This window comes from Gobius niger (assembly GCF_951799975.1).
Source record: "Gobius niger genome assembly, chromosome: 9".
In the NCBI taxonomy this organism is placed as follows: domain Eukaryota; kingdom Metazoa; phylum Chordata; class Actinopteri; order Gobiiformes; family Gobiidae; genus Gobius; species Gobius niger.
The window spans coordinates 17,478,344-17,505,345 of record NC_136860.1 but is presented as its reverse complement, the minus strand read 5'-3'; the positions used below and the strand labels follow the sequence as shown (position 1 = coordinate 17,505,345).

The following is a 27,002-nucleotide window of genomic DNA, read 5'->3' as shown; positions in this document are numbered from 1 at the left end:
TCATATTTACCAATACAGCGAGTAAATCAATCCTGCCCTTTCTCTCTCCCCTTTTGCCGAGTTTAATGTAGCTTTTCATTCCACAAATAATAAAAAGCCTTGACAGAATTTAGTTGGACCCAAAAAAGCGCCAAATGAGCGCAATGTGTTTCCTTTAGTTTGACACAGCATGGCACTTCATGCGGCTGCCCTAAGAATGCACAGCTCTCAGTCCCACGTCTTCATGTTTAGGGAGACTCTTAGAATATCGCCTTGATGCCATGAATGCTAGTAAAAGGCTTTATAGACTTACTAGGTCCTCGTAAAATAAATGTAATAACATGCTGTAAAATAACAGAAGCCATTTCCGTCACCATACTCTAAATCCATTGTTAATATTTGACGAATAAACATATACATTCTATTTTGTGTTAGTTTGATTTTAAAGTGACCCGGAAATAGCAGTAGTAAAATTCTTGTATTTGTTCAAAGGAGAGTAATAATGGCTTTATGTATCAATAAATGTTTTATGAGGTGCGTGTGATCACGCCGTCTATAAAAGACTTGGATAAGCGAAGTCCATCTGCGTGTTTGTGTCCTCAAAGTGTCATTTAAGCGGTGCGTAAATACGCGCGTTTCTTCTGTTTTATACAAAGATATTTTACTTTTTTGACTATTTTAATGATTCTGTATATCCATGTGTGTGTTACGCGCTTTCACCGTACACCATCGACCATTTACAACTTGAAATAAACATAGTTGCGTGCTTATTATAGGCTATTTTGTGACTTTGCGCTAAAAAGCAAGAACTGGTTACGCTCCTCGTCTCTGCTATTTGGAAGTGCGGTCAGTAGTTTTGTTTTGAAACTCAATGGAACATTTAAATACATTATGAGAAAGTACCTTTCTCTGTCCTATTCCAGAACTACGCTGCAATGTACTTTAATATTGTTTTACCTCGTGCGCTGGGAGTGAACGTGTAGCCTAAATTAAACCGACCATTTAGACACAAAGACAAGTAATACAGGACCATCCATTTATTGCAAGTAACATGCCACACACATGCAATAAATTCTGATGAACATTATCTTAGGCCATTGAAATATTTAGCACAGAGCAAATGACCGACACATAACAATACAAAATTATAAAAAAGTCAACAAATGTCCACTGGCCGAGAAAGTTTTCCAATAAATTAAAATTATTTTACCCTGTAAAAAAAAAAAGTACACAACGCAACACCACGGCTACTTAAAATTGAATATTTACAGAACATTTAGAATCACAGTTTGGTTGAAATTGAGGAGGAAATGTCCAATGCCACCGTGAGGGCATCCAAGCGCATCTGCCTTGCGCGCTCACGAAAAGGTAAGGCTTGAGGTCAGTTCGCGGATGCGGTTTTCTCTGTTCATTTTCTTTAGTTTCATCCTGCGGTTTTGGAACCAGATCTTGACCTGTCTGTCGCTCAAGTTGACACTGCGGCTGATCTCTAGGCGGCGCTCGCGGGTCAGATACATATTGAACAGGAACTCTTTCTCCAGTTCCAGGGTCTGGTGCTTAGTGTAAGGGCATCTCTTTTTTCTGCCACTTTTCGCCGTCAGCCAGCTGCTTGTCGGCGTGTTGGTCTTGCATTCTGTAAAGAAAACACACACGAAAAATAAAACAATCAGCGTGAACTTGATCCTGCTTTACCTGCCCCTGAGCTGGTGTCCTTTCTCAAAAAACAAAATAACAAAAGAGCACAAATCATACACAGGCACAGCAAGGAAATCAGCACTAAGATCCTTGAATTGTATCTCAATTACTTTGTGCACAAACAGTGTCTTCTTACAATATTGGGATTTAACGCCACCCTTTTGAATAATGTATGCACAATTGTCTTTTCTTTTAAACGGCTTTTTTCAAAGTCAGCCACATGGGAAAGGTATTTGTATTAAAATGTTACAGACAAATGGCAGGCTGGCTGCACGCTGCGCAGTAAAACCATTCTGAGCTGCCTATTACCGCAACCTGTGAAAGACTCTCATTAAACATTACGACTTTGGGGTTGTTTGTGTTTTATACTTGGTTTTATGATGCCGGCGCCTCGAGATAAAAGCTTTCACTGTAGCCAACCCACCTTTCGCTTCCTTGTGCGCCAGCTCTGGGCTGGATACTGGCGCGTCCATGGAGCCGTGCTTCTCCTCGCAGCCGGACTTTGGCTCGGGACTATCTTCCGGAATCGGCGTCCTTGAAGATTCTCGCTTCTGCAGGGCGTCCTCGCTTTTCTTTTCCACCTCCACCGTGAAGTTGGAAGTCGATGACAACGAGGAGGATGAGGTGGTCTGCGGTTTGGGGGCGACCCGGCTCAGCTGCATCAGTGTTGGGTTTGGACTTGGCGCGTCATGGCAGTAGTTTTCCTGATGTTTCTCGTTGGCATAGGTCTGACTCAGTCTGAAGTAACCTGGCACCGGGATCTCAGGACCATCCACTGGGCAGGGCTCAGGGATGGCACTGGGGTACGCGGTTCCGTCCTCAGAGTTGCTCTTTGGAAGTGCTTTTTCTGAGTACATGCAGCAGTTACTCTCCTCCTTGATGCTCTGAGAGAACGGGCAGTTTGGCATCTGCCCGGGCGCCTCAACGCGACACGCTCGGTTCTGATCAGTCCAGTGGTCTATCTGTGGGACATATGAGTGCACGTTCATGCCCACGTTTGGGTGACTGACCTCCCCTCTTTTGCCGAAAGACGGCAGGAGTCCACAGGTTTGCATTCCGTAAGTTCCCATCTCTGAGCCAGACGGCATGTACATGTTGCCGCTGGTGTAGAAACTGTCCGTTCTGCACGCGCCAATTAACGAGTCCACCAGAAACGTGTTGGCCGCAGGAGAGCCGCTGGGGAAGGACATTTTGGGGTGTTGGGTTCTTTGGAGGAGAGAGATGTCCTTTGTAAGCTGACATATCTCGGGAAAACAATCTCCGAGTAAGTCAGGATGGCTCCCGACCACATGACAAACCCACCAATGAGATTTGAAAATGGCCTTGAGACGCAGCCTCCTCTTCCACTGCACACACATACAGAGCACAGGCGCGCGAGTGCAGACGTGGTCAACAGCGACCCCTACGATTCGGACTTGAAATTGGTAGAGTCAGGAGCTGGACAAAGACTTTAGGCCAGCACCACAAACATGGAGGACAAAATGCAAAATTTGCGCGTAATGCTTGAAATGGGGAAGAGATTTTTATTTGGCATCATCACAATGGCGACAATATGGCTTTCAGACCGTTTTTCCTTTGGGCGTAAAAGACTCTTTGGCTATTGAGCAAATTTGAAAAAATGCGACAAAGCAATTATAGCCCATGTGTGACAAAGTGAATGCTCTGCTCGAATAGATGTAAACATTTCATTATTTCAGGAAAAAATAAAGAAGTGCAGAAATGACTCGTTTTGTTGCTCGTTTTTCTTTTCGCTTTTACGCATCAAAATAACTGGGGAACAAAATACTGAACTCTGTATGTGCAGTGTTGGGACTCAAACGCTTAATGTTGGCTATTGCAATAAATGAAAATGCATAAAAAGATCACAACTGTTTGCTTATAAGTAAACCTTTTAATCCACAAGAGTAAGTCTAGGAGCGTGAAGGTCATTGCGTCTCCATAAAGCGCACGCACTGCAGATAGATAATAGTTTCCCCCCAAAAAATACAGCTAGTTTTACAGAACAATATTTGCTTTGTTTTGTTTTGTGTAAAGTCCGGTTTGTCCCGCATATTACTCAGTGTATGGACGTCCACGGCTGTGATTTTGCTTTGCATAGGCCTATTTGTTTTATTGTGAGAGGAGACACAAAGAGTAGCACAATACATCCAGGCTAATAGCAGCCAATGAGGGCGGAATAATACAAGGAAGGTAAGAAAGGCCTATAATGCTGCAAAAAAAAGAAAAGAAAAGATAAACAGACTATATACGTATGGTGCATATCCAATGCGTAAAAGAAAATGGCATTGCAAGATCATTTAAAACTATTGCTAAGATACCAGACTTGTGAGACATGTTTTGAACATCTGAATTCAAAGAACGGTGTGCCTCAAGTACCAGGGCTGTTGTGGTTAAACAACAAACAAAAAAACTGGGCCTGATCTCCCTCCCTCGCCTCCTGAGCGATATATAGCGGACAAAGACGGTGCCGACGTTGCCTGTACCGGCACATATTTGTCTGTGCGCATTAAGCATTATTGCATTTCAAAACATACAGCAATAATAATGATAATAATGATAATAATAATAATAATAATAATAATAATAATAATAATAATAATAATAATAATAATAATAATAATAATAATAAAGACACGGTAAAAATCTTATGAGCCTGATTTAAGGTGAGACAGAGCAGTTTTTCTCCTCAGTATTTGCATGTAAATATTTGTAAAAATCGCCAAGATTGCATTGGCTACATTTTGAGGGACGAAATCAACATTAATGAAAACAACCAAGTTTAAACTATGGGGTGATTTTGTTTATTTTTGAAGAGAGAAATGAGTCTTTAAATAAGCTACTAACATAGTGGGGGGAAATGTATAGCCTACATTTAAATTTACCCCTGAATCAGATATCAACAATTGCTTCCGGGAATAAAACAACAAACATTTTGTCAGGCTGTGAGACATGGTGCTGTGCAGATGATGTCTCTGGAGTGTGAAGGGAAAAGCCTTTTGAGTAAAAACGACGTTTGAAGTTATACGTTTAGTTTATTGCGAAGATTTGATGTGTCTTTGTTTCCAAGTGAAAGCACAGGTTAAGAGAGAAAACGGGCTTGAACTTAAAAATAGAGATAGAAAAACGAGTTCAGTGTCTCCTCTTTAGCTATAAGCTATAAGTCTCTGTTTAGCCAATGCGCTTTTACAGCATTTCTTTTTTCCCCCCACAACTATTATTATTTGAAACCTTTACACAAAGCCAGGTTTTGACGCAATTTCGGGCTTGGTTAAAACAAAGATAAAACATCACTGCGGGTCGGGGCTCGTTTAGTTGCAGCCGAAATAAAGACAACAATAAACGCTGTGAGTGTTTTTTCTTTCCTCTGGTGTGTGTGTTCGTGCTGTCCACAGCCGAGTTCAGTGTCAGCCCAAGGAGATGCAAGTTCGCCCCCATGTGGATAAAAGTGGTAATGTCTTCTCGCTGTATGGGATAGGACATGATGGCAGCCAGTTAAACGCTTTGTGAAACCTTGTCTTTGCCTTTTAGGAAAATAGATAGATTACAGTACAATATATGAAAAATACTCTGACTGTTTGGGGCAAACCATAAGATATTGGTTCATCTTGAGTTTATTACGAATTGTAAACAGGCCTAAGGGTGATTCTTATCAGGAGCTCTGCTGTGTTTTGGTGATTATTTTTGGAGATATTATAAATAAACAGTATCATGATGGACAGTTGGTCTAAAGTGACCTCGAGGAATAATCATTTTGAGTAACATGTTAAGGTCAGTGATTGAATCAGTTGTGGGCATAGAAATAAAGCAGCATCACGGTTAAGCCTGGGAAATTATAACGTTTGCTTCTGCAGCTGCAGTTGATCAAATAAGAACAATTCTTTCATAGCCTAATTCTTATTTCATTGGGACGTGGCGACACTGTTGTTGATAATTCGGCCTGTGCACAACGAGGCAATTACACCCGTGTTGTCAAAGGCACACCATGCAGGCCTGTAGCCTTTAGGCAATGATATAGCCCACATTACTTGATTATTTTTGTTTGGCATAACATCAACAACATCCAAAAGTTTATTATCAATATTTCTGATACTTCAGTGGGGTTTAAATGTGCATCGCCTCGCGCAAAAAAAAAAACGTAAATAATGGCTATCCTAGTTATGCGTCGCTCCCATTAGGCCTATGTTTATAAAAAGCTAGCGTCAGTAGCACAGTTTACACGAGTAGCTTAATAATAGTATGCAAGCCGCTGTATTTACGCATAAGGGATGCGATGTATCAAACATACACTTGAATAGTAAAAGGGGCAGCAAAGAGAAGCAGTCCTCTTGTGGTTTGGGGGCTGGGATCCCAAAGTCCTATAGCCCCTATTTAGACATTTACAGCTATTTTTTATTATACTGTCTAGACGGTTCAAGGTTTTGTAAACAATCCTGTTTGAAAGCAAAGGAAATCACGGGACTATAGGCCTAAAGCGCTATATCACCACTAGTGAAAATCACCAGTTTTGGGCGAAATGCAGCAAAAAAACACTTCACTGTCATGTGACAAAATCTGCAACTTTAGAACGCAGCACTTGTTGCGTCTGCTTTTATTTTCACACCACAAGGTATACCACATGCGTCTTTTAAAATGCACATATACAAGAAGCGTATATATTTTCATAAATAATCTCAAAGCACACCTAGGACGAAATATATATAGGCTACTGATTAACGCAACGATAATATATATGAGGGGGGAAAATAATAAATAAATGCTGACTTGAGAAAAGTACCTTTTGTTAAGACAGGATCTGAATGGAGCAGTCTTAAGGTCTGTGCGTCCATGTGTGTTTGCTTTAGGATTAGTGTGAGGACGAGCTATCGTATTAGAATAAAGGGTTTCCCGTGAAATACTGTAGGCGGTCGCGGTTGAGCTTTTTCTCCTTCATCCTTCGGTTCTGGAACCATATCTTCACCTGACGGTCGGTCAGGTTTAACATCCGGGACAGCTGCATCCTTTTCTCCTTGTTTATGTACACGTTGAAAAAAAACTCTCGTTCAAGTTCTCGGATCTGGTATTTGGAGTATGGACACCTCTTCTTCCTGGACTTGGCGGATGAACCTGCAGTAGATGATATTAAAACGTTCGTTAAAAGAATGCAATAGAATTGTAATGCGTAATGTTGATCGTCATAACTGTATTGTATTGTATTGTTGGGCTCAAATAAAGAGCTTATTATAATTTTCTTAAACGTCCACTAAATATGACCCACTTATTGTTTTTGATGTAAAGGATATTTCTAAATATCATATCATGTCAAGCATATCATTAAATTACTTCATATGGAATGCTGCACACAAACGCATATTTATTTGTAACCCTAACATTGCTTGTCTGTTTTATGTATATATTTTGGTTGGATGATTGGCAAATCAATATTGAATAATGAGGTAATGTATCTGCTGTCCATGACTTTTTACGCACTAGAAATAACAGCGAATAGTCAGTTGCAGTTGACACATAAAGGTTATTATTACTTCGCACGGTGAGACCATATCAAAGGGAATAAGTAAAGTTCCAAAAAAGAATATTGATTAGAAAATGGGTACACACAAAATACACCTTTAATAGGCTATATTAATCCTTGTTATATATTGACATTGAGAAGGGTTTTTTGCGTTCCAAGCAGCCCCTAATAGTAAACCGTGACTCCCCCACACTTTCCCATTGTAAATACCTTTACAACCGTAAAGTTACTCTTATTGGTATATAAAATCTTTTGCATGCTTATAAAGCGCCTTATAACCCAGGACGCGCGCAGAGCTGGAACGATCCCGTCTACACACCACGCTGTCAGAGCACACCTTTGTAGTGAGCACGGCCGGGACACACTCACCCTGTTGGCTGCTCTTGTCGCCGCAATTGGAGGAAGAGTCTTCGTCTACGCTGCCGCTCGGATCAGCCTTGTCCTGCTGCTCCACTTTGGTCACCGTCTGGTTGTGATCCCCAGCTTCTCCTGGTGACTCTGTGCCCTTTTGTCTAGCCAGATCCACGGTAGCCTTCTCCGAAGTTGCAGCCTCGAAAAACTGGTCGAAGCCCTGCGGGAGAACCCCATTTCGGCCGACCCCGGTGAGGAAATTAGCGCACGGAGAGCTCGTTCCCCCGTGGGGAGCGTACAGCGACTCGTTTTTGAATCTCACGTCTGCCCTGCTGCTGGAGGACTGGATCAAGTCCCGGTGCATTATGTCGTCCGCTGAATAGTAGGACGGGTAATTGCCCCTGTAGTGCCATTTGCTCGGGTGCTCGAGTCCATAGTCAGTCCTGAAAGTCACTTCCCGAACAGGTTGTACTTGAGCTAGGTTGGGAGAATAGGGGAAATTAATTTGACAAGACGTGGTCTGCGGTAAAAAGGAGGACACTGATGTGAAATCGGGCGTCGAAACGTAATAAGTGCAGCTCGGTAAATACATATTTGAGGCGCAGCTCCGATCATCGTATTCCGTCATATCTCGTCCTTTTTCCTCCTGAGGAATTGGCAGCTTCACTGAGTTAAACTTTGTCCATCTATAGCGACACAAACCCCAACAGGCAGAAAAAATCGGAAATGTAGGCAGACCTGCAATACATCTTGATCGATTCTTGAGGTAATTGTGTCATGTGATCCAGCGGAGAAATTACCATACATCAATAGCAGTCATTAGAAAACTGTCCGGAGAAACTCATGTGAGCGAGGCAAGCTCCTCCATTGGCTCCCCACTGCAATGGGAACTCCTCTCTCGCCTACCCTGCCCTATAGCTCACGGAAAAGACATTTGTGGAAGCACCGCTGGAATATTTCAATGAAAGCTTTACAGCGGCATCATCTCCATCTTGTAATGACATGTAATGACAGCCGCGCACGCTCAGTGCACTCTAAATTTACCACTTTGCAGGAGCCACCGAGGCTTTGTTTGGTAACATTCAAGTTGAGCCATGCGCATATAGAAAAAAACAAAACAAAAACGCAACAGTGTCTCTGTCTCTCTCTCTCATTCACAGGCACCTACCCTCCTTTGTGACATTTTACATTTATAAACGCACATATTCTGCATGCAATGCGTTTAGAAGGAATAGTTCACAGGAAAATAACAAGAATAATAGTACAAATCATTGAACAGGAGGCTAAAAGGTTTTGCTCCAGGAACATAACGCAATTATATAATCCACAAATGGCACAGCATTAAAACAGTTGCAAATCTTTACATCCTGTGGCCTAACCATATCTGCATGTCAATTATAAACAAATCCAAGTACAACAGTGGGAATGAATCACTTATAAAAAAAATCAGGTTTAGCTCATGTAGGACTTTTAGTGACAACAGTGCATGGTCAAGTCCAGAACATGTGCCTTCTTTGTAAATGTCTTCCAACCATGCGCCAACAACGAGCCTCTACCCAATCATTTATTGCGCCAGGCAGTGCGCAGTGTGTGAGTGTGTGTGAGGTGTGTGTCCAGAGAGCCCTCAGCTCGGTGCCAAAAACGGACTCTCTGCGTCTTCCAGCACATAGTTTTTTTTCTGTGAGTATGTTTTCTTAATTCTTCCCTGAAAGGAAAACATATAAACGCTCAAGTTTTTTTTTTTTAGCGTTGGGCAGATGGTGACTACTTGCGCTTTGAGGCCGGTTTTCTTAAATAGCTTCTGTAGTGACCTGTTCCTGTCATTTTAAGTATAAAGAACTAATGTGCATTGTGTTTATTGAGATATAAGTTTTGTTTAAAGGCGACTATTCACATCCCAAGTGGAAAAAAGTAAGAGAAGACGCCAAAGCGCATGAGATGTTTTTCATTGTTATGTGCGTAAAATGTGGTGCGACTTGTTGCACTATTTTGCCTTTCATTTAGACGAAATTTATTCATATAAATTCGTACCATCGTCATAAAAAAATGAGAAAACTTTTTTTTTTATAAAACGAAGTCTTTCGAGAAAACCATTATTTCTACAGTCCTTTGAGTTGCTCTGATTTTAGGCTTTTGGACTCTCAGACAAACGTGTATTTGTGCGACTTGGATGTGGTTTTCTGTGATTTTAATTTGCAAAAGCTGCGTGTGATAGAAGCACCAATATGCACCATACTAACTTGACCTTAACTTTGTTTTGGTGCCCCATCTATCTGAAGTTGCAGGAGCTATATGGCGCTGTCTGGCAGTAAAGCAATAAAGCAACAAATACTCAAGGAACCGTCGCCTATAGAAAGCTGCTTTAACTGTTCAAAGTAGAGCGCGCAATAAAAGTGGTGCAGTCAGGAATGTGAGCCAAAGCAGACAGCCCTCGTGAAGCGGATTAGATATAAAACATACCCACACCACGTTTAGCACAATTTGAAATGGCAACATCAGTTATATTATCTTTATTATTTCATGATATTATCAAAAAAACAAAGTCGGAAAAGAAGCGTCAAGGTTGAAAAGTTAAAAAAAAGAAAAAGCTGAAATAGTATAGCTATAATCTCCATACGCCTGCAATACGAGTGGCTGATAAAGGAACATGGCGTTGCAGGGATGACGTGACGATATGACGCAACGGGAGCTCTTTGTGATGTGTGCGATGGTTGTAGTCTTCGCTAATATGTATAAAAAGTCGATTATTGACCTAAGAATGAATGTTAACTAAAGTATTCGTAGCACATAAAGACTCACAATGTTCTGATAGCAAGGACACAACGTTGGCCACATAGGATAACTCATATTTCACTGTTTTTTGGAAAACATGAAAAAGCACATTTTTAGGAAACACATCGATATTATTCTATTATTGCTATTGTAACAATGCAAAATGACTTAGGCATTGACGCTACGTGGCTAACGATGCACAATGCACACCCTACAAATGGTACCATGTCCACTGGGCTAAAGGCATTTCTCTAACGAGGAGCTTCGTCAGAGATTCACACAATCCGGAAGGGACAGGGATGACATGCACACAGAAAAACATATAAACTAAATTATAAAGTTGGTTAACATGAATATAAAATGTGAAGGTAAACGAAAAGAGAGCGCTAATGTGCTTTGCATACGAACACGTTTTGATGAAAGGAGTGAGACGATTCGTATGTGGCATCTATAAGATATGGTAAGATATAATAATCTCCATTATTTTCTCTGTAACACGTGACTTGTTAATGTAGGATAAAAGCGTGTTGAGCGCGTCTCCAAGTTATAACAAATATGAAAGCAAGATGTCGGCTCCACCACATTCTATTGGGCACGGCTAAATCATTCTTGGAAAATGAGATAGACCATTTTTACCTGATTTATTTAGGCTATTATTGCACGGAATAATAAATAAAGTTATGCACAAGCAAATATTTTTATTAACAAGTGTAGCCAAGGATTGCGTAAAAACGCATTGCCGTGCGTAAAAGCCTTTTGTTGCAATTCACATTCACTAGTTTACAATAAACAAAACAAATGAACATGCTTTGAGGAATGACTTTAAAATTATCAAATCCATAATAATATAAATAATGTACACAACAAAACAAAATCCAAACCAAAACAAGGAATCCCTATGAGAAACGGCAGCATGGCCGTGAGGTTTGCACGCGACCCATGTGTTACCATGTCTCATAGTTACCCACACTAATTATTACATTCATTAATATCATTGAAACATTCACAAATATGTTTGCAGCAAACATTGAACTCATTGAAATCCCTCTAAAACAAACATTCTGCACAGGAAGAGGTTATGAATTACATAGGTCCATACCACAAATTGCAAATGACATTTGCTACTGCGTTAGATGAATGCGTTAATATGCGCTGTATGGAAAAAGCAGCTATGTCATTATGTACACATACTCATGAGCTTCAGCAGCTCAACCATAGACATGAACTTGATCTCAGTTTTTTCTTTTCTTTTCTTTTTTCTTTTAACAGACAATTAAAGCACAAATAGTTCTGCACGCAGTGTGATAGGCTACATGGCACGTTTCTGTATGAAATACTTATGTTTGCTATAAAGAGTTTATGTCAACAGTTTGTTTTAACCTTTGTATCGGAAGCAACACAAACCTTTCTGTATTTGAAAAAATAAATCTGAACATTTTATCGTAGTGCGCAATGCGCGTAATTATTGTCCGTTTCACAATGAGCTGTTGACGATTTAGTTTGACATTCAGTATTTCAAAACAGCCAGCAATGGTCTTGTGTGCATTCATGTAAACAGAGTCTTATTGACAAGGTGGTCAAAACCAAGTCCAATGGCCGCACGTCAATACGCGGAGAAGGCCTGCTCTCGCATCATCAGTCGTTTCTTTTTCATCCTGCGATTCTGGAACCAGATCTTCACTTGTTGGTCACTGAGGTCCAGTCTGTCCGATAGCTCCTTCCGCTTCTGTCTGTTTATAAACTCGTTCATCATGAACTCGTTCTCCAGCTCTGCCAGCTGTAGCTTGGAATAAGGCTTCCTCTTCTTTCTGGTTTTTGCTTGTGAGCACCAAGGGGCACCTATGGAGAAGTGGAGGAGAGCTCAGTTTAGTGATGAGGAATAGGAGCAACGTCAGCAGAGATGATGATATTTGTCTCCTTACACTGTGATGGACACAAGCACTTGAAGACGCAAATAGTACATACATTACTGTAACAATACGACAATAATGCAAAAGAAACAGTTCTAAGTAATAATCAGGACTTTGTAAACTGTTAATACACAATTGAAATGCATATGTATTTCTATGCCATCATTGAAATAAACAGCAACCACAAAGAAAAGGTAAAAAAAAAAAAAAAAAAAAAAAAAAGGCTGTAGTTTACTTTATACTTTGAAGGCTATAATTGAGTATATTGTTCCATTGTTATAATTGTTGCTGTCTGTTTTGTGTAAATGCAGAGAGTGTAAGGCGCCATAAAGCCCCGTGAGTGTCTTTGGAAAGTCATCGTCTGCAGGCAGGAGGAGGCTTACCTTCATAGCTGCTCCTGGCACATGTGTCTCCGCCGGACGCACTGTGACCCCCGCTCAGCTCGGGCCTGGACTCGGACTCGGTAACTGGGCCCAGCGAATCTGAGCCAAGTTGTGCACGGCCACCCAGCTGAGAGTATCCGCGCTCCGCCACGTAGCTGTCCGTTCTGCCGTGATCATCTCGCTTGTGGTTCAGGTCCTGAAAGCCCTGCGCCTTGGTTCCGGTGTTGACGGACACAGCATTGGGCAGAAACGGCGGACAGTAGCCCCCGAAGCTCCGGCTCTGCCCCGGCGGTGTAGCCGCTGCCCCAGATGCACACGAACTTGAGGAAGTCCAGGGGAACGTGCACATGTCTCTCCTGTTGTAAGGGATCTGATGAAGCCCGGGAATGTGGGCTCCATTGCCCCGCAGGTTGGAGAAATAGAGCGAATCAGGCGCAGCCAAATTAAGTAGAGAACCAACGTAGCTCGGATTTAACGGGGTTCGCTCACACATTTCCATGGAGCTTTCCGCAAACGTTTCTTGCGAGCCTTTTAGCAACTCCTCAAGAATAAAGCCAAGGTAATTGTTGATTTGTTAATACAGGGTCACGTGATATGTAAACCATGTTGTCATGCCCCACCCTGGTTCCCAATACTGCACAGCTAAGTAGCCCATGAGGACATATTTGAGTGTTGTGTGGGAGGAGGATGTGGCAAAATCCAACCCATGTGTGATATTATTAAACATTAATAACAATGATTGGAATGAGTCTTCAGCGCTAGACTTGGGAGGTGAAGAAGGCTGAGAAAGAGGAGTGTGGACAGTGATAGCCATGCTCATTTCAACCTGCAGTTTGGGCGCGTAATCCATGCGTAAAAGTGAAAATAGGACCACGATTCTATACGTTACTGATTAATTACTGATGAAATATTGTGAGCATACCTATAATCTACTGCTAGAGAAGTATAAAAATGCCTCCTTAACGCTAAAAAGGAATCTTTAGGAATCTTAAAACGTACAGATCATGTTTTGCGCGCATTACCAAATGTGTAACATGTCATTAACATATTTCAAGACCACTTCTTAAGTTGCATTCTAAGTTTTGCATTACGTCAACCTGTGTGGTCTTGCTGCAGTGCGCATGTGTTTGCGCTTACTGACAATGGCGCATATGCGCAATATTAATACGCATTTCAAACTAATAATAATTATAATTACATGTTGTTTTTCCTCTCAAAAATGGCCACAAAAGTGCATTATGAGTGTGTGATAACAGATTCAGTAAATAATAATAGATTTAGTGTGTGGGAGCAGTATAGGCCCATAGCTTCATAATTCTATGGCTTGTATTGTAGCTTGATGGGGCTGTGGCATCTTAGTGAGGGTTTACCAAAAGCCTGCGTAGTGTGTACATTTGAATGAGTAACACAGAGGCTTGATAATAATGTGCAGTGGGGCCATAACACGCGTCCTCCGACAATAATATTGCTCTGTTATTACAGGATTTCAACGCACAGCATGTAGCTAAGGCAGCCGCATTTTGAAACCAAGACTGACAGTGAATCTGCGGGAAATGCAGGAGGAAATATAGGCCACACAAATGAACAATATCTGCCCTTTTTGATGTCCGTTTGTGTCCAGAGTCAAAGCGTGTTTTGCGTAAACACTGAGCACAAATATCCCCACTGTGCTCTCCCAGGTCTTATAAAGCGTTTATTAAGACTATGGGAGAAAAATAATGAATCCACGGCTGGAAAAAAAAAAAACCGAGATCTGGCAAATCCATTACAAAAACTGGTGAGGTGATTCCGCACTGACCCCGCAGTCCAAACGATAAACTATTGATACGCATGCTATTAAATGTTGGAAAATAATAATTTGAAGCCAGTCAATTCGGCTGCGAAAACCATATGGTCCTTGGGAAATGGTGACGTAGACCTACTTTTACGCACGAAGGCTATATGACAAAAATGCAAAGTACCGTATCTAAATGTTTGATTTCAAAGGACAAACGATAACAGGGTCTGAGTTTTGCTAGTGGCTAGTATAGGTTACATTGTACCTGATCGTTTTGGTTCGAAATACGCGCATGGGCAAAATCTTTAGTCAGAAAGGCGTTTCCAATAAGAAAATGCACCAAGGTTTAGTGTCATTCACAGCTCATCGTCCTTCACTTTTACGGCGTCAGGAGCCACCGTCTGCGTGTTTTCACGCGGCCTTTGAAGGAAGCCTTCCGCCGTCTATTGTCCTTGGTAATAAACTTGCAGCTTCCCTCGTTCAAGTTCCTGGGGGCGATAAGAAACACGCACACAACCATGGGTGTAGAGAGAGGATTACACATAAAGCAAACTAGACACTGGACTGGAATAAAATAACACACGCATTATTTCTCCTGTTACATGGAACCCTCTCTCCAACATGTAAGTATTAGCATGCACAGTGGAATAATGTTCAGTGGCTTTCTCTTTAGATGATATGCAGATACTGAAGCAAATACTTTATTGTATTGTTGCCATAAAGATAAAACACACTTAAAAATTGCCAAAAAATTGGCAAATTCTACTCTTGAGAGTGTTATATTTCACCTTATATCAAACTGGTCAATGCGCTCTCCGATAAATGGGCCTCGATTATTCAAATGAACCACTGCGCATGGTTTTGACCTAATGTTGTAATCTCAAAATAAAATGAACACACTGTGTGTGAAGATTAAACGCTTTAACTTAGATGGGGTAAAGACACTTTTGTGACACTGGTAATGTCTTTTTAAACGCAAGACAACGTTGAACTGCGCATAAAAACAGTGTGTACTTTACACATTTCTCCTTTCGGGATTAGGTTTCTAAACTATTATTCGTTTATTAAAATGGCATCACTATAATGGTAAAAATACATATTTTTAAAAACACCTAAAACCTCATCGTCACGTCTAAGGTTGTGACTCAGAATACATCCATATCCATGGGAGGGAAATTAATTGTACACAAAAACCGTGAAAGCCTGTATTCAGATGCGTATAATAAGTGCAATTCAATACAGCTTGTGAAAAGTAACTTTCAGTGACTTTTATATTCTCTTATATTCTTTTATTTGAAAGCGCACAGACCGACAAACGCACATGAACTACGTTTGCATGGGTTAGTTTGTTAACCTTCTCGTGAACACTGTAAAGTGTTTTTATGGCTTTTTTCAAATGTTCAGCTCATGCAGTAATACTGAGGGCTATTTAGGCTACATTGATGTCGTCTTATTAAACGTCTTGCAAGATGCTTTTTAGTTTTAATGTGCGCTTATTGGCTGCAGTTTTAAATCTATAAATAGCTTAACAGAATAAACAGGAACATTTTGTGTTCATTGTTTCTCGTTCAGAGATGCCAAAGATGACAATCATTCTAATATTGCGAAACGACTAAAAGTGAAATAGGTCACTATTTCTTCCTCAACTTTGGTGATTTTGTCTTGATTCAGGGAGACCGGCGCCACTGAGGGAGCTGTGACTTGATAATAATATCAAGTTACAGCTTCCTCTGCAATGATATGTTTTCATTCACTCAAAAATACAGAAATTATTTGTCCTTTTCTTGGGGTCTGGACAATTTTCTTGTTAATTAAACGCCTGTATGTGATTAGTGTCTGAAAAATGTAATATTATATTGTAATATTTGAATTGAGCGATCTTTGAGCCTGCAGGCTCGCCACGTAAGAGGAAGGCCTAAGTGTTCGTTATGTTTTCAGATGGGGATCAATGTCTCATGGAGTCGGGCGTTGGTTGGGGAAATTGTGCTTTAATAATTATATCGGTGGCATTTGTAAAGGCCATTTGAGTGAATCAATTTGTATTATTATTATTAATATTATTATTTATATATATATATATATATATTTTTTATATATACATTTTTTTTTATTGCAAAAAGAAAAAAAAACTATCTCTTCTTTTCTTTTCTTTTTTTTGTTAACACAAAACTGGGACAACCAGCACCACACATGACGTCAAACCTTTCCACAATCGATGTTCCAGTTTTCGATGGTCACTCTGCTCTTCATTGCAATGGAAGAAATGTGTAATGTTGTGATGATGCGCAGTGACCCCAGGGGAAAGGTGTATGTCATATACAGTATGTCTCCATCAAACCAAAAATGAAATAATAATGATTAAAACATTCATTAACTGTGACAGTTCAGGTTGCAGAGTGATGTAACCTTTTAAAAAACATGTATAAAGCTCATCTGGAAAGTTTACCAAATAATTTACAAAGCAGATTCAATAAGAGAAAAAGCAGATATGAACTAAAAGGTACTGAGGTTTTTACAAAACCCAGGTTTCAATCGGCAGCAAAGGAAAGATGTATCTCAATCAAAGGAGTCGCTCTGTGGAACAGTCTTGATTGTAAAGTTAAAACTTCTAAGTCCATTGATGTGTTTAAGAAATATGTAAAATTATCAATGTTACAAAAATATGACACTGCGGAGTAGCAGATCAACTTTATTTATGTATTTTGTATTTTGTGTTTTGATGTCTTGGACAAGAAAAGAAAAAAGAAAAAAGACAGCTGCATGAGACAGTTTAACATTTAAATGAACTGGAACTGTAAATGATTTTGTGTTGATTGGGGCAGACATTATAAGTTTTTACTTCTTTCTGCTCCTTTTCATTCATGCTAAATGCTGTTGTTGCATTTTTAAACGAATGAAATAAATAAAAAAATGAAATGAAAATGAAATGTCATGGCTCGATAACAGGAAAGTTAGTGGTTCAAATCTTGCTCTAACCTGTTGTGTCCTTGTCTCAGAGAGGCCAAAGGCACAGAATGCCTGCCATGTTTCAGGGATCAGAAAGCATGCACCTTGCAGACAGACCAATGTGACTAAGTGAATCTATTGAACAAGATAATATAAGTTTCAGCTCACTGCAGTTTCTAAAAGAGCACTGAGATTTTACAGAAGAGGGAAAAATGAACTGAAATGGTCTCTTGACACAATCCGTGACCTTGGTAAAGGCGTCATCATGTGTTTACAAAATAATTGTTTTTCTATTTATTATTATTATTATTTTTAAGTCATTAGAATTTTGTTGTGAGTTATTACAACTTAAGTCAAAGTCAGACGAGTCTCAGTTGAAATAGCAAAATTGTGAAAAGACAACCTGATGAGGTCATACTGTCACCACTGTCATCATTGCACTGGCTTCTCGTCCCTTTTAGAATAGATAGTTTTGAATGTGAACACATTGACACCTCTCAGAGCTACTGCTGCTGAATAACTCTCCGCACAAAACCGAAAGTCTGCAGAGAAGCTCCTCTTGACCGTCGACCTATAGCCTTCTCAATGGTGGCCCCTAAACTATAAACAGCCTGCTACGTCCACAGGGGGAGTTTCATACTAAACTTAACATGCTGATTTAGATTGTGCAGGTCTCCCTTAATGTTGTCACTTGATTGTTCATATTACACCATTGTATTGCACTACATATTATAAGTATATATACTTATGATATACAGTGGGGCAAAAAAATATTTGGCTAAAATCCAATAAGAAGTCTATGGGGAACTTACCGAATACTTTTTGCCCCACTTTATATTGCATATACATTTATAAAATGATATACCATTTTATTGACCAGCGGAGCTACATTGAGATGTTTTTGTGTTTTTATGTTATTTTTTGTGTGCAGCACTTTGGAACTGTCATGTTGTTTAAATGTGCTACAAAAATAAAGTGGATCTAAGACTTGTGTGAATGATTGTAGCGGCCTATACCACAAGGATAGCATATTTACAACATAACAATATCATGGAGAGGGGATATTGTGATTTTTGGAACGAATACTATAATACTGGATTGATTGTGCGGCTCCGAGCCTAAAAAAACAAATTGTAAACCCTAGAGTACCGGTGTAAGGTTTGGAAGCACTTTTTATGATTGTTTTTTCCTTATTTTCAACATTTTAACCCAACCCTAGGATTTTTAATTTGGGATTTTTAAGGAATAAAGGCTATATACATCTCACTTTGCATGTAATGAGTCTATCATATATTAGTTTCACAGTTTAAGTTGAATAACAGAAGTGAATGCACTTTTTAGCCATATTCTTTTCCGAGTTTCACCTGTGTATCTCTCTTTAGGACTTTTACATTGTGTGATTCTCAATGAAAGCATAAAACTGTGAATGAGCACATGAGATTGTGTCGGGAACGAATAAGGGAGAAATAACTCGTTTTCTCAGTGAGTTTCATATGGCGGTCTCCTGAAAAGGCCTGTGAAGTGAAAACCAATTCTGGCGACTATGTAGTGAAGCGCATTGAGAGAATGTGAAAAGTGGCAAAGTGAGCAAAAGGCGGCAATTTTAAAGAATCTATTTAACCTTTCTTGGTTTATATAATTCCATTTGCCTTCAGTGAGTCTCTACAAATAAAAGAAAAAAACAATATAATAAAAAGCGTTTCCAAACTATTGACCGATACTGTGTATACGACTAAAACGGACTCAAGTTAAAAGTAAAAAGACTGTACAAAGGCAACACATGTACAGCCTACATCCCGCAGCACACAGACCTGGCGCAGGATAGAGGAGGCTCTCTGTGGCCAAAGTCCAAAGTTTGTGTGTCGACCGTGATTTAAGAGACAAGAGCGGCGTTTAGTAATTACAGCCAATGTCCACTAGATGGCACCGGTGTACAAGAGAAACCACACGGGTCCACTTGGATGAAAAATGTTGACCTATACAGTGTACTTCCAAAACCAAGCACTAGGTGTCAGTCTAATGTTATTATACACACTGTTCTGAGTGGGCGGAATCCAGCGTCCAAACTTGGCAGGGCTTGTTGTGTGAATGGATGAACCCTGTTCATTTTCTTGTACAGATGAACCGACAACAAGGGGTGCTCACTGTAGCACTGGGGCTGTGCAATTACTTGCAATTACAGTGGTCGCAATCACGAAAGGTTGCTATTAATTTGGCTGTATATTCGCTTCAAACAGTAACATCTCCTGTCTCCATGCAGCTTGTTTTATAGCCTATATATTTGCGAACAATGCAATTTAGGTGTGTGCATAAATCAAATCCTGTGTTGGTTTCTTTGTATAACTTAAACTTTCAGTGATATTTCAATCTCATGAGCTTAATTTCCACTCATGGAACTCCAACTCCATAATAAAGAAGTAGCAGTTCAAATACTGTTTACTGTTTGTATCTTGCTTCTGATCTTAGAACTAGGCTACATGTTGAAAGCCATAACATTATCACCACCAGTCTGCGACCCCATGCGGGCACTTCACATGTGACAGACTTCTGGGGAATCAGTACAGGCTCGTTTTATTCAAAGACACAGTTATCATCAGCAAACAGGACAATATCAGGCACTTTTCAACCATCCGTATGCATTTTCCATTTTCTTCCGCTTTACCCGGGGCCGGCTCGCGAGAGAGACTCTGATGCGACACCATGCAGGCCAGATTAGAGACATAGTTCATCCAGCGTGTCCATAGCAGCCTATACATTTAAGAATAAGGAACAAGTTCATCAAGAGTCAAGAAAGGGAACCGTCACCCAAACACAACGGCAGTGCCTGTAAATCTGTTCATGCATGCGAGAGGGCGCGCGTGGTTTCTGTAAATATTACTGACATGCACGCTCATACATGTCACACTGGGGTATGAATTAGCTGCCAACATTATAGGCTAAATGTGGAAAGTAGGCCTATCGATCTATTGGTGTAATTTAAATATAACATGAAGATAGAAAAGACAGCACGTTACTACATTCGCAAAAAACAAATACAAAAACAACAGCATTAAGAAAGTCTGCTGAGTTTATAGGTCAAAAGAAGGCTATACCTTAGCATTTTGAAAACCTATTTGTCACATAAGTGAAATAAATCCTGTCATGTTATATTTTGAGGTAAAGGTTACAACATTAAGTTATGTTCAAGCTTGTGGTGAAATCTCACTTCTTGCGTTTTATTTGAAGAGCCAGCCGGGGGCGCCACAGGACATGTAGAGAACGGTGTGAGGGCAGCTCAATAGAAAAAAAAAACGGTGTCCACGCGTGTTCTTCCACTTACTCCTGGAGTTTGCGTATACGGAGCAGTCACTGTCACAAACAAACATGAGAATAATCCACAAACGTGGCTTCATATTAATTAGCCTACAGATCAAGAAAAGCTCTTTTGAGATGAGAATGAGGATGATAAAGTCAGTCAACATGGTTGTCTTCAAATGACTTCAAAATAATATCCATATATCCTATTTAATAGTATTCATAATGGACTGAAATAATAATTGAAAAACAAATACGATATTGGTCACTAGCGTAATTACGCACAGCTTTTGGTCCAGCCAAGACTCCCAAAAACGTCATTAACAGTGTTAGTGCGCAATTTCTAAACCATATAAATGTTTCTTTTGAGTGGTAGCAGATATTTAAATCAGTCATTAAAAAAAGAACAACCCACAAGCTCACATCTTGCAAAAAATGTGTACAAATTACAAAAATGGAAAAACAACAGAAAATGGCGAAAGAGAGTAAAGAGTGTAAATACAAAAAAAGGAAAAAAAAAACACCCAGAAAGCTTCCAAAAAAGAGAGGGCGGGGAAGAGGAGGGGAACAATAGAGAATCAAAGCATGATAATATTCCTAAATGAAGAGGGAAACGTTGCCGGGCTCATTTTATTAATCAGACTGTCAATTTGAGCCAAGAGGCCAAACCCAAGAGCAAGACTGGCTCAGACTCAGAGATGTTGCAGAGACACGCAGCGTCTCACTCCACTCCGCTCCTCTCTCTTGGATATTATTCGTCTGACCGAAGGCCGCCTCCATCATCAAGTGACAGCCCTCTCCTATTTATTTGCTTATAAACCTGTTACAATAAATGATCATTGGAGCGACGTCAGCCGAGCATTAGAAGAGCAGAGCAGCGCGCACTTTTTGATGAATGACATTTCTTCTGCCGTGGGGAGGTTTCTCGACCGGTTCTGAGCAGTCGCCGTTCTTTCATTTTGCGCGTTATAAAAAGACACTTATTTAGAGACACTTGGCAAGTTGCACGCGGATTTAGGCTCCGACGCAAACCATTGGTGATCCAGCCCCCCCTCCAGACAAGTCTAGGTGGGTGTTATTTTGTGGCGCGGCTTGATGATGGAGAGGATAAGGAAAGAGATGATCTTGATGGAGAGAGGGCTGCACAGTCCCGTGGCGGGGAAGAGGCTAACGGACACGCCGGGGAACTCCGTGCTCGAGGCCCTGGAAAACTCGCAGCACAGCGGCCGCCTGAGCCCCAGGATCACTTCTGCGTCCCTCCACGGAAACCTGGGGGATATCCCGAGCAAAGGCAAATTTGAAATAGACAGTCTCTTTGGCTCGCACCACGGCAGCGACAACGGTTCAGCGGACATCTCGTCGTCGGATAGCAGAAAGAAGATGAGTCTTTATTCTGAAGTTTCCCAGGAGTCTGATATTAACAGCGATGTGGAGGTGGGATGCCCGTCGCACCGATCTCCGAGCCAGCACAAGGAGAACAAAGGTATTCGGCCACCACATTGCTTTGATCCCATTAATTCATTTGTGTTATAGTAGAAAAGTAGCCTATATAAACTATTTTTAAAATATCGTCATTATTACTGATATTTTCCAGGCTCAACAATATTATTATTATTATTATTATTATTATTATTATTATTATTATTATTATTATTATTATTATTATTATTATTATTATTAGGCCACTACTGTGTCTATGGGTTATTTTTTCTCTCGATTGTTTTAATTTTGTCAATATAGGCAGGCTAATTTTTATAATTCAATATTTGATTATTTCACAATAGTAGAAATGTCATATTTATCGATATCACATTTTAGAGCTGTGTGCTTCAATGCCCAACCGTGTATTTTTACATTAGTTTATTGCACAAGCAAATCGAAATTGCTATTTTAAAAGCGTGTGTATTTTGTATAGCTTATATTTAGGCCATGTGCAATGTAATGATTATTGTTGTGTTATTTTTAGGCTTCTCTGACAGTAACTCGGCGTCCTCAAACACCAGCTCCTCCTCGATGTCCAATATGAACGGAGGCAACAGCTCCAACGCTGACCAAGTCCGGAGGTACCGCACAGCCTTTACGCGAGAGCAGATTGGCCGCTTGGAGAAGGAGTTCTATCGGGAAAACTATGTATCCAGGCCACGGAGGTGTGAGCTGGCTGCGGCGCTCAATTTGCCCGAGACTACCATCAAGGTGCATATTTATATTCATTATTCAACTCAACTGTTTGTATGCGCATTTTTTGCGGTTTGTATTAAATGGACACCGTGCGTAAAATTGCACAGGTAAAACCTAAAATTAAAATAGTTTTGGTTATGGTAAAATTGGAATCAAAATATTTAAAATATAGAAACGCTTTTGTCCTTTAAACCCCGAGCATTTATAAAACAAAATATTTTTTAAATACACGGGCAAAATGGCACGCGTATTATTATAAATTAGTCATAAACAAACGTTCATTATTGTGCACAGATCTATCCATATTTAAGGTGACGCGCGTGTAACTTAGGCTATTCATTAATGTTTCACGCGTTATTTTTTGGGAGAAAAACAATAATAATTTTGACAATAAAAATGGTGTTCTTTCTGGAACACCGTTTACAGTTATTACACAAGTCTTTAAGGTCTCGCTGAAGCTTGAGCACGTGGGTTAACGGCGCATGTGGTGTGGGCTCTGTGCAGGTTTGGTTCCAGAACCGAAGGATGAAGGACAAGAGGCAACGTTTGGCGATGTCTTGGCCGCATCCCGCAGACCCCAGCTTTTACACCTACATGATGACGCACGCGGCTGCTACCGGAAGTTTACCTTACCCATTCCACTCACATATGCCTCTCCATTACTATCCGCATGTCGGCGTCACCGCAGCCGCTGCGGCCGCGGCGGCCACCAGCGCCGCCTCTTCACCTTTCGCCACTTCTATCCGGCCCCTCGACACCTTTCGCGCGCTCTCTCACCCCTACTCACGGCCAGAGCTCCTGTGCAGCTTCAGACACCCAGGACTGTATCAGTCACCCGCAGGCCTCAACAGCTCGGCCGCAGCCTCAGCGGCTGCCGCGGCGGCAGCGGCGGCTGCGGCGGTGAGTGCGCCTTCAGCCGGTGGGCCATGTTCGTGTCTGAGCTGCCACAGCAGCCAGGCGGCTAGTGCGCTTGGCTCCCGGAGCACCAGTGCTGACTTTCCCTGTACAGCATCATCCCAGCGCTCCGAGAGCAGTTTTTTGCCATATTCCGCCGCTGTCCTGAGCAAGACCTCAGTCCCATCTCCAGACCAACGGGAAGAATCGTCACTCAACAGATAACTCAGCACCGTCAGTCGCTGCAACGTCTCCATTGAGGGCAAAAAACAAAACAAAACATTGGTCTTGTGTTAGAACAGGCCTCATCCACTGGAGCATTCTAACAGCACTGTACATTTTTTATGCTCATGTCCAAAAGACCGTTTACAACGACGTCCGCAACTGAAATTACGCATAACTTTACCACCATCTACAACCTTTCCAAGCCATGTGCCAAACAACAATGATTTAATTTTTTTACATGTAGGCATTATGTATTTTAGGGAGAGTGATCCTATACTTTGAACTCCTTAAGTCTTAATTTCAACCATCCAAATGAACGAATGAATGAATTTGGCCTATTCGCCAGACCTCGCCATTTTGGTTTTGTTTATACTGAGATTCAAACCTGCAGCATTTTAGCTTGGTGTTATAGGGCAGCAGTGCAAGCTAATTTAGAGGTCTAAGTTTAGCTAGCAGAAGGTGCTTCTTGGCCATATTTCTTCACTAGACCTAATAGACTGAGATTTTGGCAGCAATAGCATCTTCCTGCACCCAGCCTGTGCTCTATAGGGACGCCCCTAATCAGCTACAAGGTGCATATCATTTTGCACCGCGTCTTTCATGTCAATTTTTATGTTAATAATGAGAGGATCATGACAAAAATTGCCAATCATATACCTAGATGGAGCTCCTTTGAATACACGGCTGTAGTGGAGTCGGTCGTTGTGAGAGCCGCTGTCATGTGCTAACAACCCGCGGAGGGAAGTCATTAGACATACAAAAGAGCTGGAACAAAGCGAAGCGACAGACAGCAAGCACTGTAGGCCTGTGAGGCTAATATAAGGGGCTTCCAAATTAAATAGCAACCTACTAAGAGCTACACACAGGCGTGTTGGCTCGTAATAACCAAGAAAATACCTCGATACTGTAGCCACTGTTCAATTTGAATGGCCGAAGCTCGTTAATGAAGTCCAGTGTTGTCATATAGGAGCTGTCTATTGACTGGAAGTGAGTAAGGCGAAATGTTTCACACTCAGTATAGTCCGACTTTAGCCTCTTTCATCGCCTGAAAAAAGAAAGGAAAAAAAGTAAACATAAGTTGCCTTTCGTTCACCAATGAGTTATCATAAACCATGTGAAATGTAAAACGTGAAATATTTTGCTACTGATCGCCCTAACGCTCCATTAATTGTGGTTCTAGGCTATCGTCATTTGGCACATATTTGGAGTATTTTTGCCTTTTAATTTATTTTCTGTGACTTGCTGAATGTTTTTGTTTAATGTTAAACACTGGATGGACCATAGCCTTCTACAAATTGTCTTTCTCCAAAAAAAAAATAGACCAAACTGACGACAAATTTCCCTGAGAGACTTCAGGGGGTGAAACGAACGCACTGAAATAACCAGTTCAGTTCACATTGGCCTATATGTCCCTGGGCTCTCTCCGTTTTAACTATCAATGTATTTAAATTATCGATGGACTGTATTATAAATATTTTAACTTGGAAAAAAAAATGTGCAATACAAAATGTAAATCTTGTTATTTATTGATCGTGTTTGTTCTTGGAAACTAAATAAAAAAAACAACAATCTTTACATATTTGGGCTGCTACACATTAATGGCACAGACATTGATGGGAATGTATAGGCTGTAGAATAACAATGGCCTCCTGTATTCTAGAGCTTATTTAGGCGCTGACACCATTTCTAGAGACATTTGTTGTATTAATTAAACTGGCGCGTAAAGCTACAGGGAATATAAGGCCTGCCATCACGGGTCATACCGGCCTTATAATTTACCATTATTTTTACATTACCTCTAAATGATACAAGCTGATACAGTCGTTAATTGCACTTGGTTAAAATATAGCCTCCACCAGAATGCCCCGGTGGGACTTCAAGATAAGTTGCTTTTTTGAACGTCCCCATTAAAAGAAATAGGATTAGGGCAGCAAATATAGGCGTGATGTATCACCGTGTTTCCTTGCTCTTTACTAAAAGCGAGGGCTGCAACCCATACAACAAAGGCATTGAGATAGATGGAGGGGTAAAAAGGAGAAGACAGAGGCCAGGAAAACACCGGCCACAATAACACGATTAGTTTTTGTGGCCAATGCGCAGGAGCGAGGAGAAAACGCGTCTTCATCATAATGCAGAAAGGACTGTCTGTCACCTTCGCTGAATGGTTTTTGACAAGAGAATAAATCTTTGGGCCGGTTTAATATATTTTATATTTTCTTTATTTCGGTGCTAATAGAAAAAACAAATTAAATGTCCAGCAGCGAGATAGAAAATGCAAAGATCGATGATCCTGCCCCTACTGTCCAATCACCCCCCCGTTTAATTGACTGTATTTTCAGGGTAATTGAACTGCTTGTTGTAAATTGGGCGATTTTATAGAAACGACATGAAAACTACATTTACTGACATTCATCGCATCTTTGACATTGATTATCTGATCAGCGCCGTGTCATGCTAACCTCCAATTCTTCATTACACACTGTTTATGAGCTGTTACAGAACAACTTGCTTGTTCCAGAATGATTGATTGCCTTATTAACGCGTGTTCTTGTAAGTGTGACCGGACTGATTACGATGCATATGTTTAGAATAATGTTTCATTTAGCTGACTGCGAGTAATACAGGGTGACAGCTGCTGCGGGGAGGACAAAAAAAAAAAAAAAAAAAACCTAAACTACAGGGAGCAAGCGGGGCCAAAACGCATTTAAGGTGGAACCGAGAGAGAGGCTGTTGTGTAGTCAGAGTCGAGACGAGACTGGATGGGTCTCGGATGGGTCACACCATCTGAGCCAACTTCATTATTGCGCACTATTTTATGTGGCTTTTTACAAAATCACATTATTGTAGACGCATAACGTGACCTCGTTTAATGTAATTTGGATTCATAAAGGCCCATATTTTGATTTTTTTTTTCTTTCTTTTTTTTTTAAGGGAAAACACATTTTACACACACAAAAATGTAAAAGAAACAGCAAATGAATGAATGGCAATGGCACAAAAAAAAAAAAGTATGTATTTTGTATTATCTGCCCTTTAACATTAGGTCCAGCAGCGCCATATCAAACACTTCTGTTGTATTATAGTAATGC

At 40.6% G+C, this 27,002-nt stretch overlaps 4 protein-coding genes across 4 annotated transcripts; 1 reads left to right on the top strand and 3 right to left on the bottom strand.

Moving 5' to 3' along the window:
- Window positions 1–1,337: 1,337 nt before the first annotated feature.
- Window positions 1,338–2,864, bottom strand: hoxd10a (homeobox D10a; the record flags this gene model as incomplete). Its single annotated transcript, XM_079562460.1, has 2 exons — window positions 1,338–1,612; window positions 2,099–2,864. 2 exons carry the CDS (start codon window positions 2,862–2,864, stop codon window positions 1,338–1,340), a joined length of 1,041 nt encoding a protein of 346 aa, XP_079418586.1.
- Window positions 2,865–6,541: 3,677 nt separating this feature from the next.
- On the bottom strand, window positions 6,542–8,174 carry hoxd11a (homeobox D11a; the record flags this gene model as incomplete). Its single annotated transcript, XM_079563184.1, has 2 exons — window positions 7,553–8,174; window positions 6,542–6,777 (listed from the first exon to the last, which is right to left on the bottom strand). The coding sequence occupies exons 1-2, from the start codon at window positions 8,160–8,162 to the stop codon at window positions 6,542–6,544; spliced, it is 846 nt and encodes a 281-aa protein (XP_079419310.1). The 5' UTR covers window positions 8,163–8,174.
- Window positions 8,175–11,909: 3,735 nt separating this feature from the next.
- On the bottom strand, window positions 11,910–13,098 carry hoxd12a (homeobox D12a; the record flags this gene model as incomplete). The annotated part of the gene is made up of 2 exons (XM_079563064.1): window positions 11,910–12,145; window positions 12,600–13,098. The coding sequence occupies 2 exons, from the start codon at window positions 13,096–13,098 to the stop codon at window positions 11,910–11,912; spliced, it is 735 nt and encodes a 244-aa protein (XP_079419190.1).
- Window positions 13,099–21,258: 8,160 nt separating this feature from the next.
- Window positions 21,259–25,453, top strand: evx2 (even-skipped homeobox 2). Its single transcript, XM_079563076.1, has 3 exons — window positions 21,259–22,099; window positions 22,583–22,809; window positions 23,299–25,453. The coding sequence occupies exons 1-3, from the start codon at window positions 21,712–21,714 to the stop codon at window positions 23,911–23,913; spliced, it is 1,230 nt and encodes a 409-aa protein (XP_079419202.1). The 5' UTR covers window positions 21,259–21,711; the 3' UTR covers window positions 23,914–25,453.
- The last annotated feature ends 1,549 nt before the right edge of the window (window positions 25,454–27,002 follow it).

Excerpts from the sequence above, each read along its gene's own strand:
- evx2 (XM_079563076.1), top strand. The coding sequence starts at position 21,712 with ATGATGGAGAGGATAAGGAAAGAGATGATCTTGATGGAGAGAGGGCTG. Across the intron at positions 22,100-22,582 it reads CCAGCACAAGGAGAACAAAG|GCTTCTCTGACAGTAACTCG; the intron begins GTATTCGGCCAC and ends TGTTATTTTTAG. Across the intron at positions 22,810-23,298 it reads TGCCCGAGACTACCATCAAG|GTTTGGTTCCAGAACCGAAG; the intron begins GTGCATATTTAT and ends GGCTCTGTGCAG.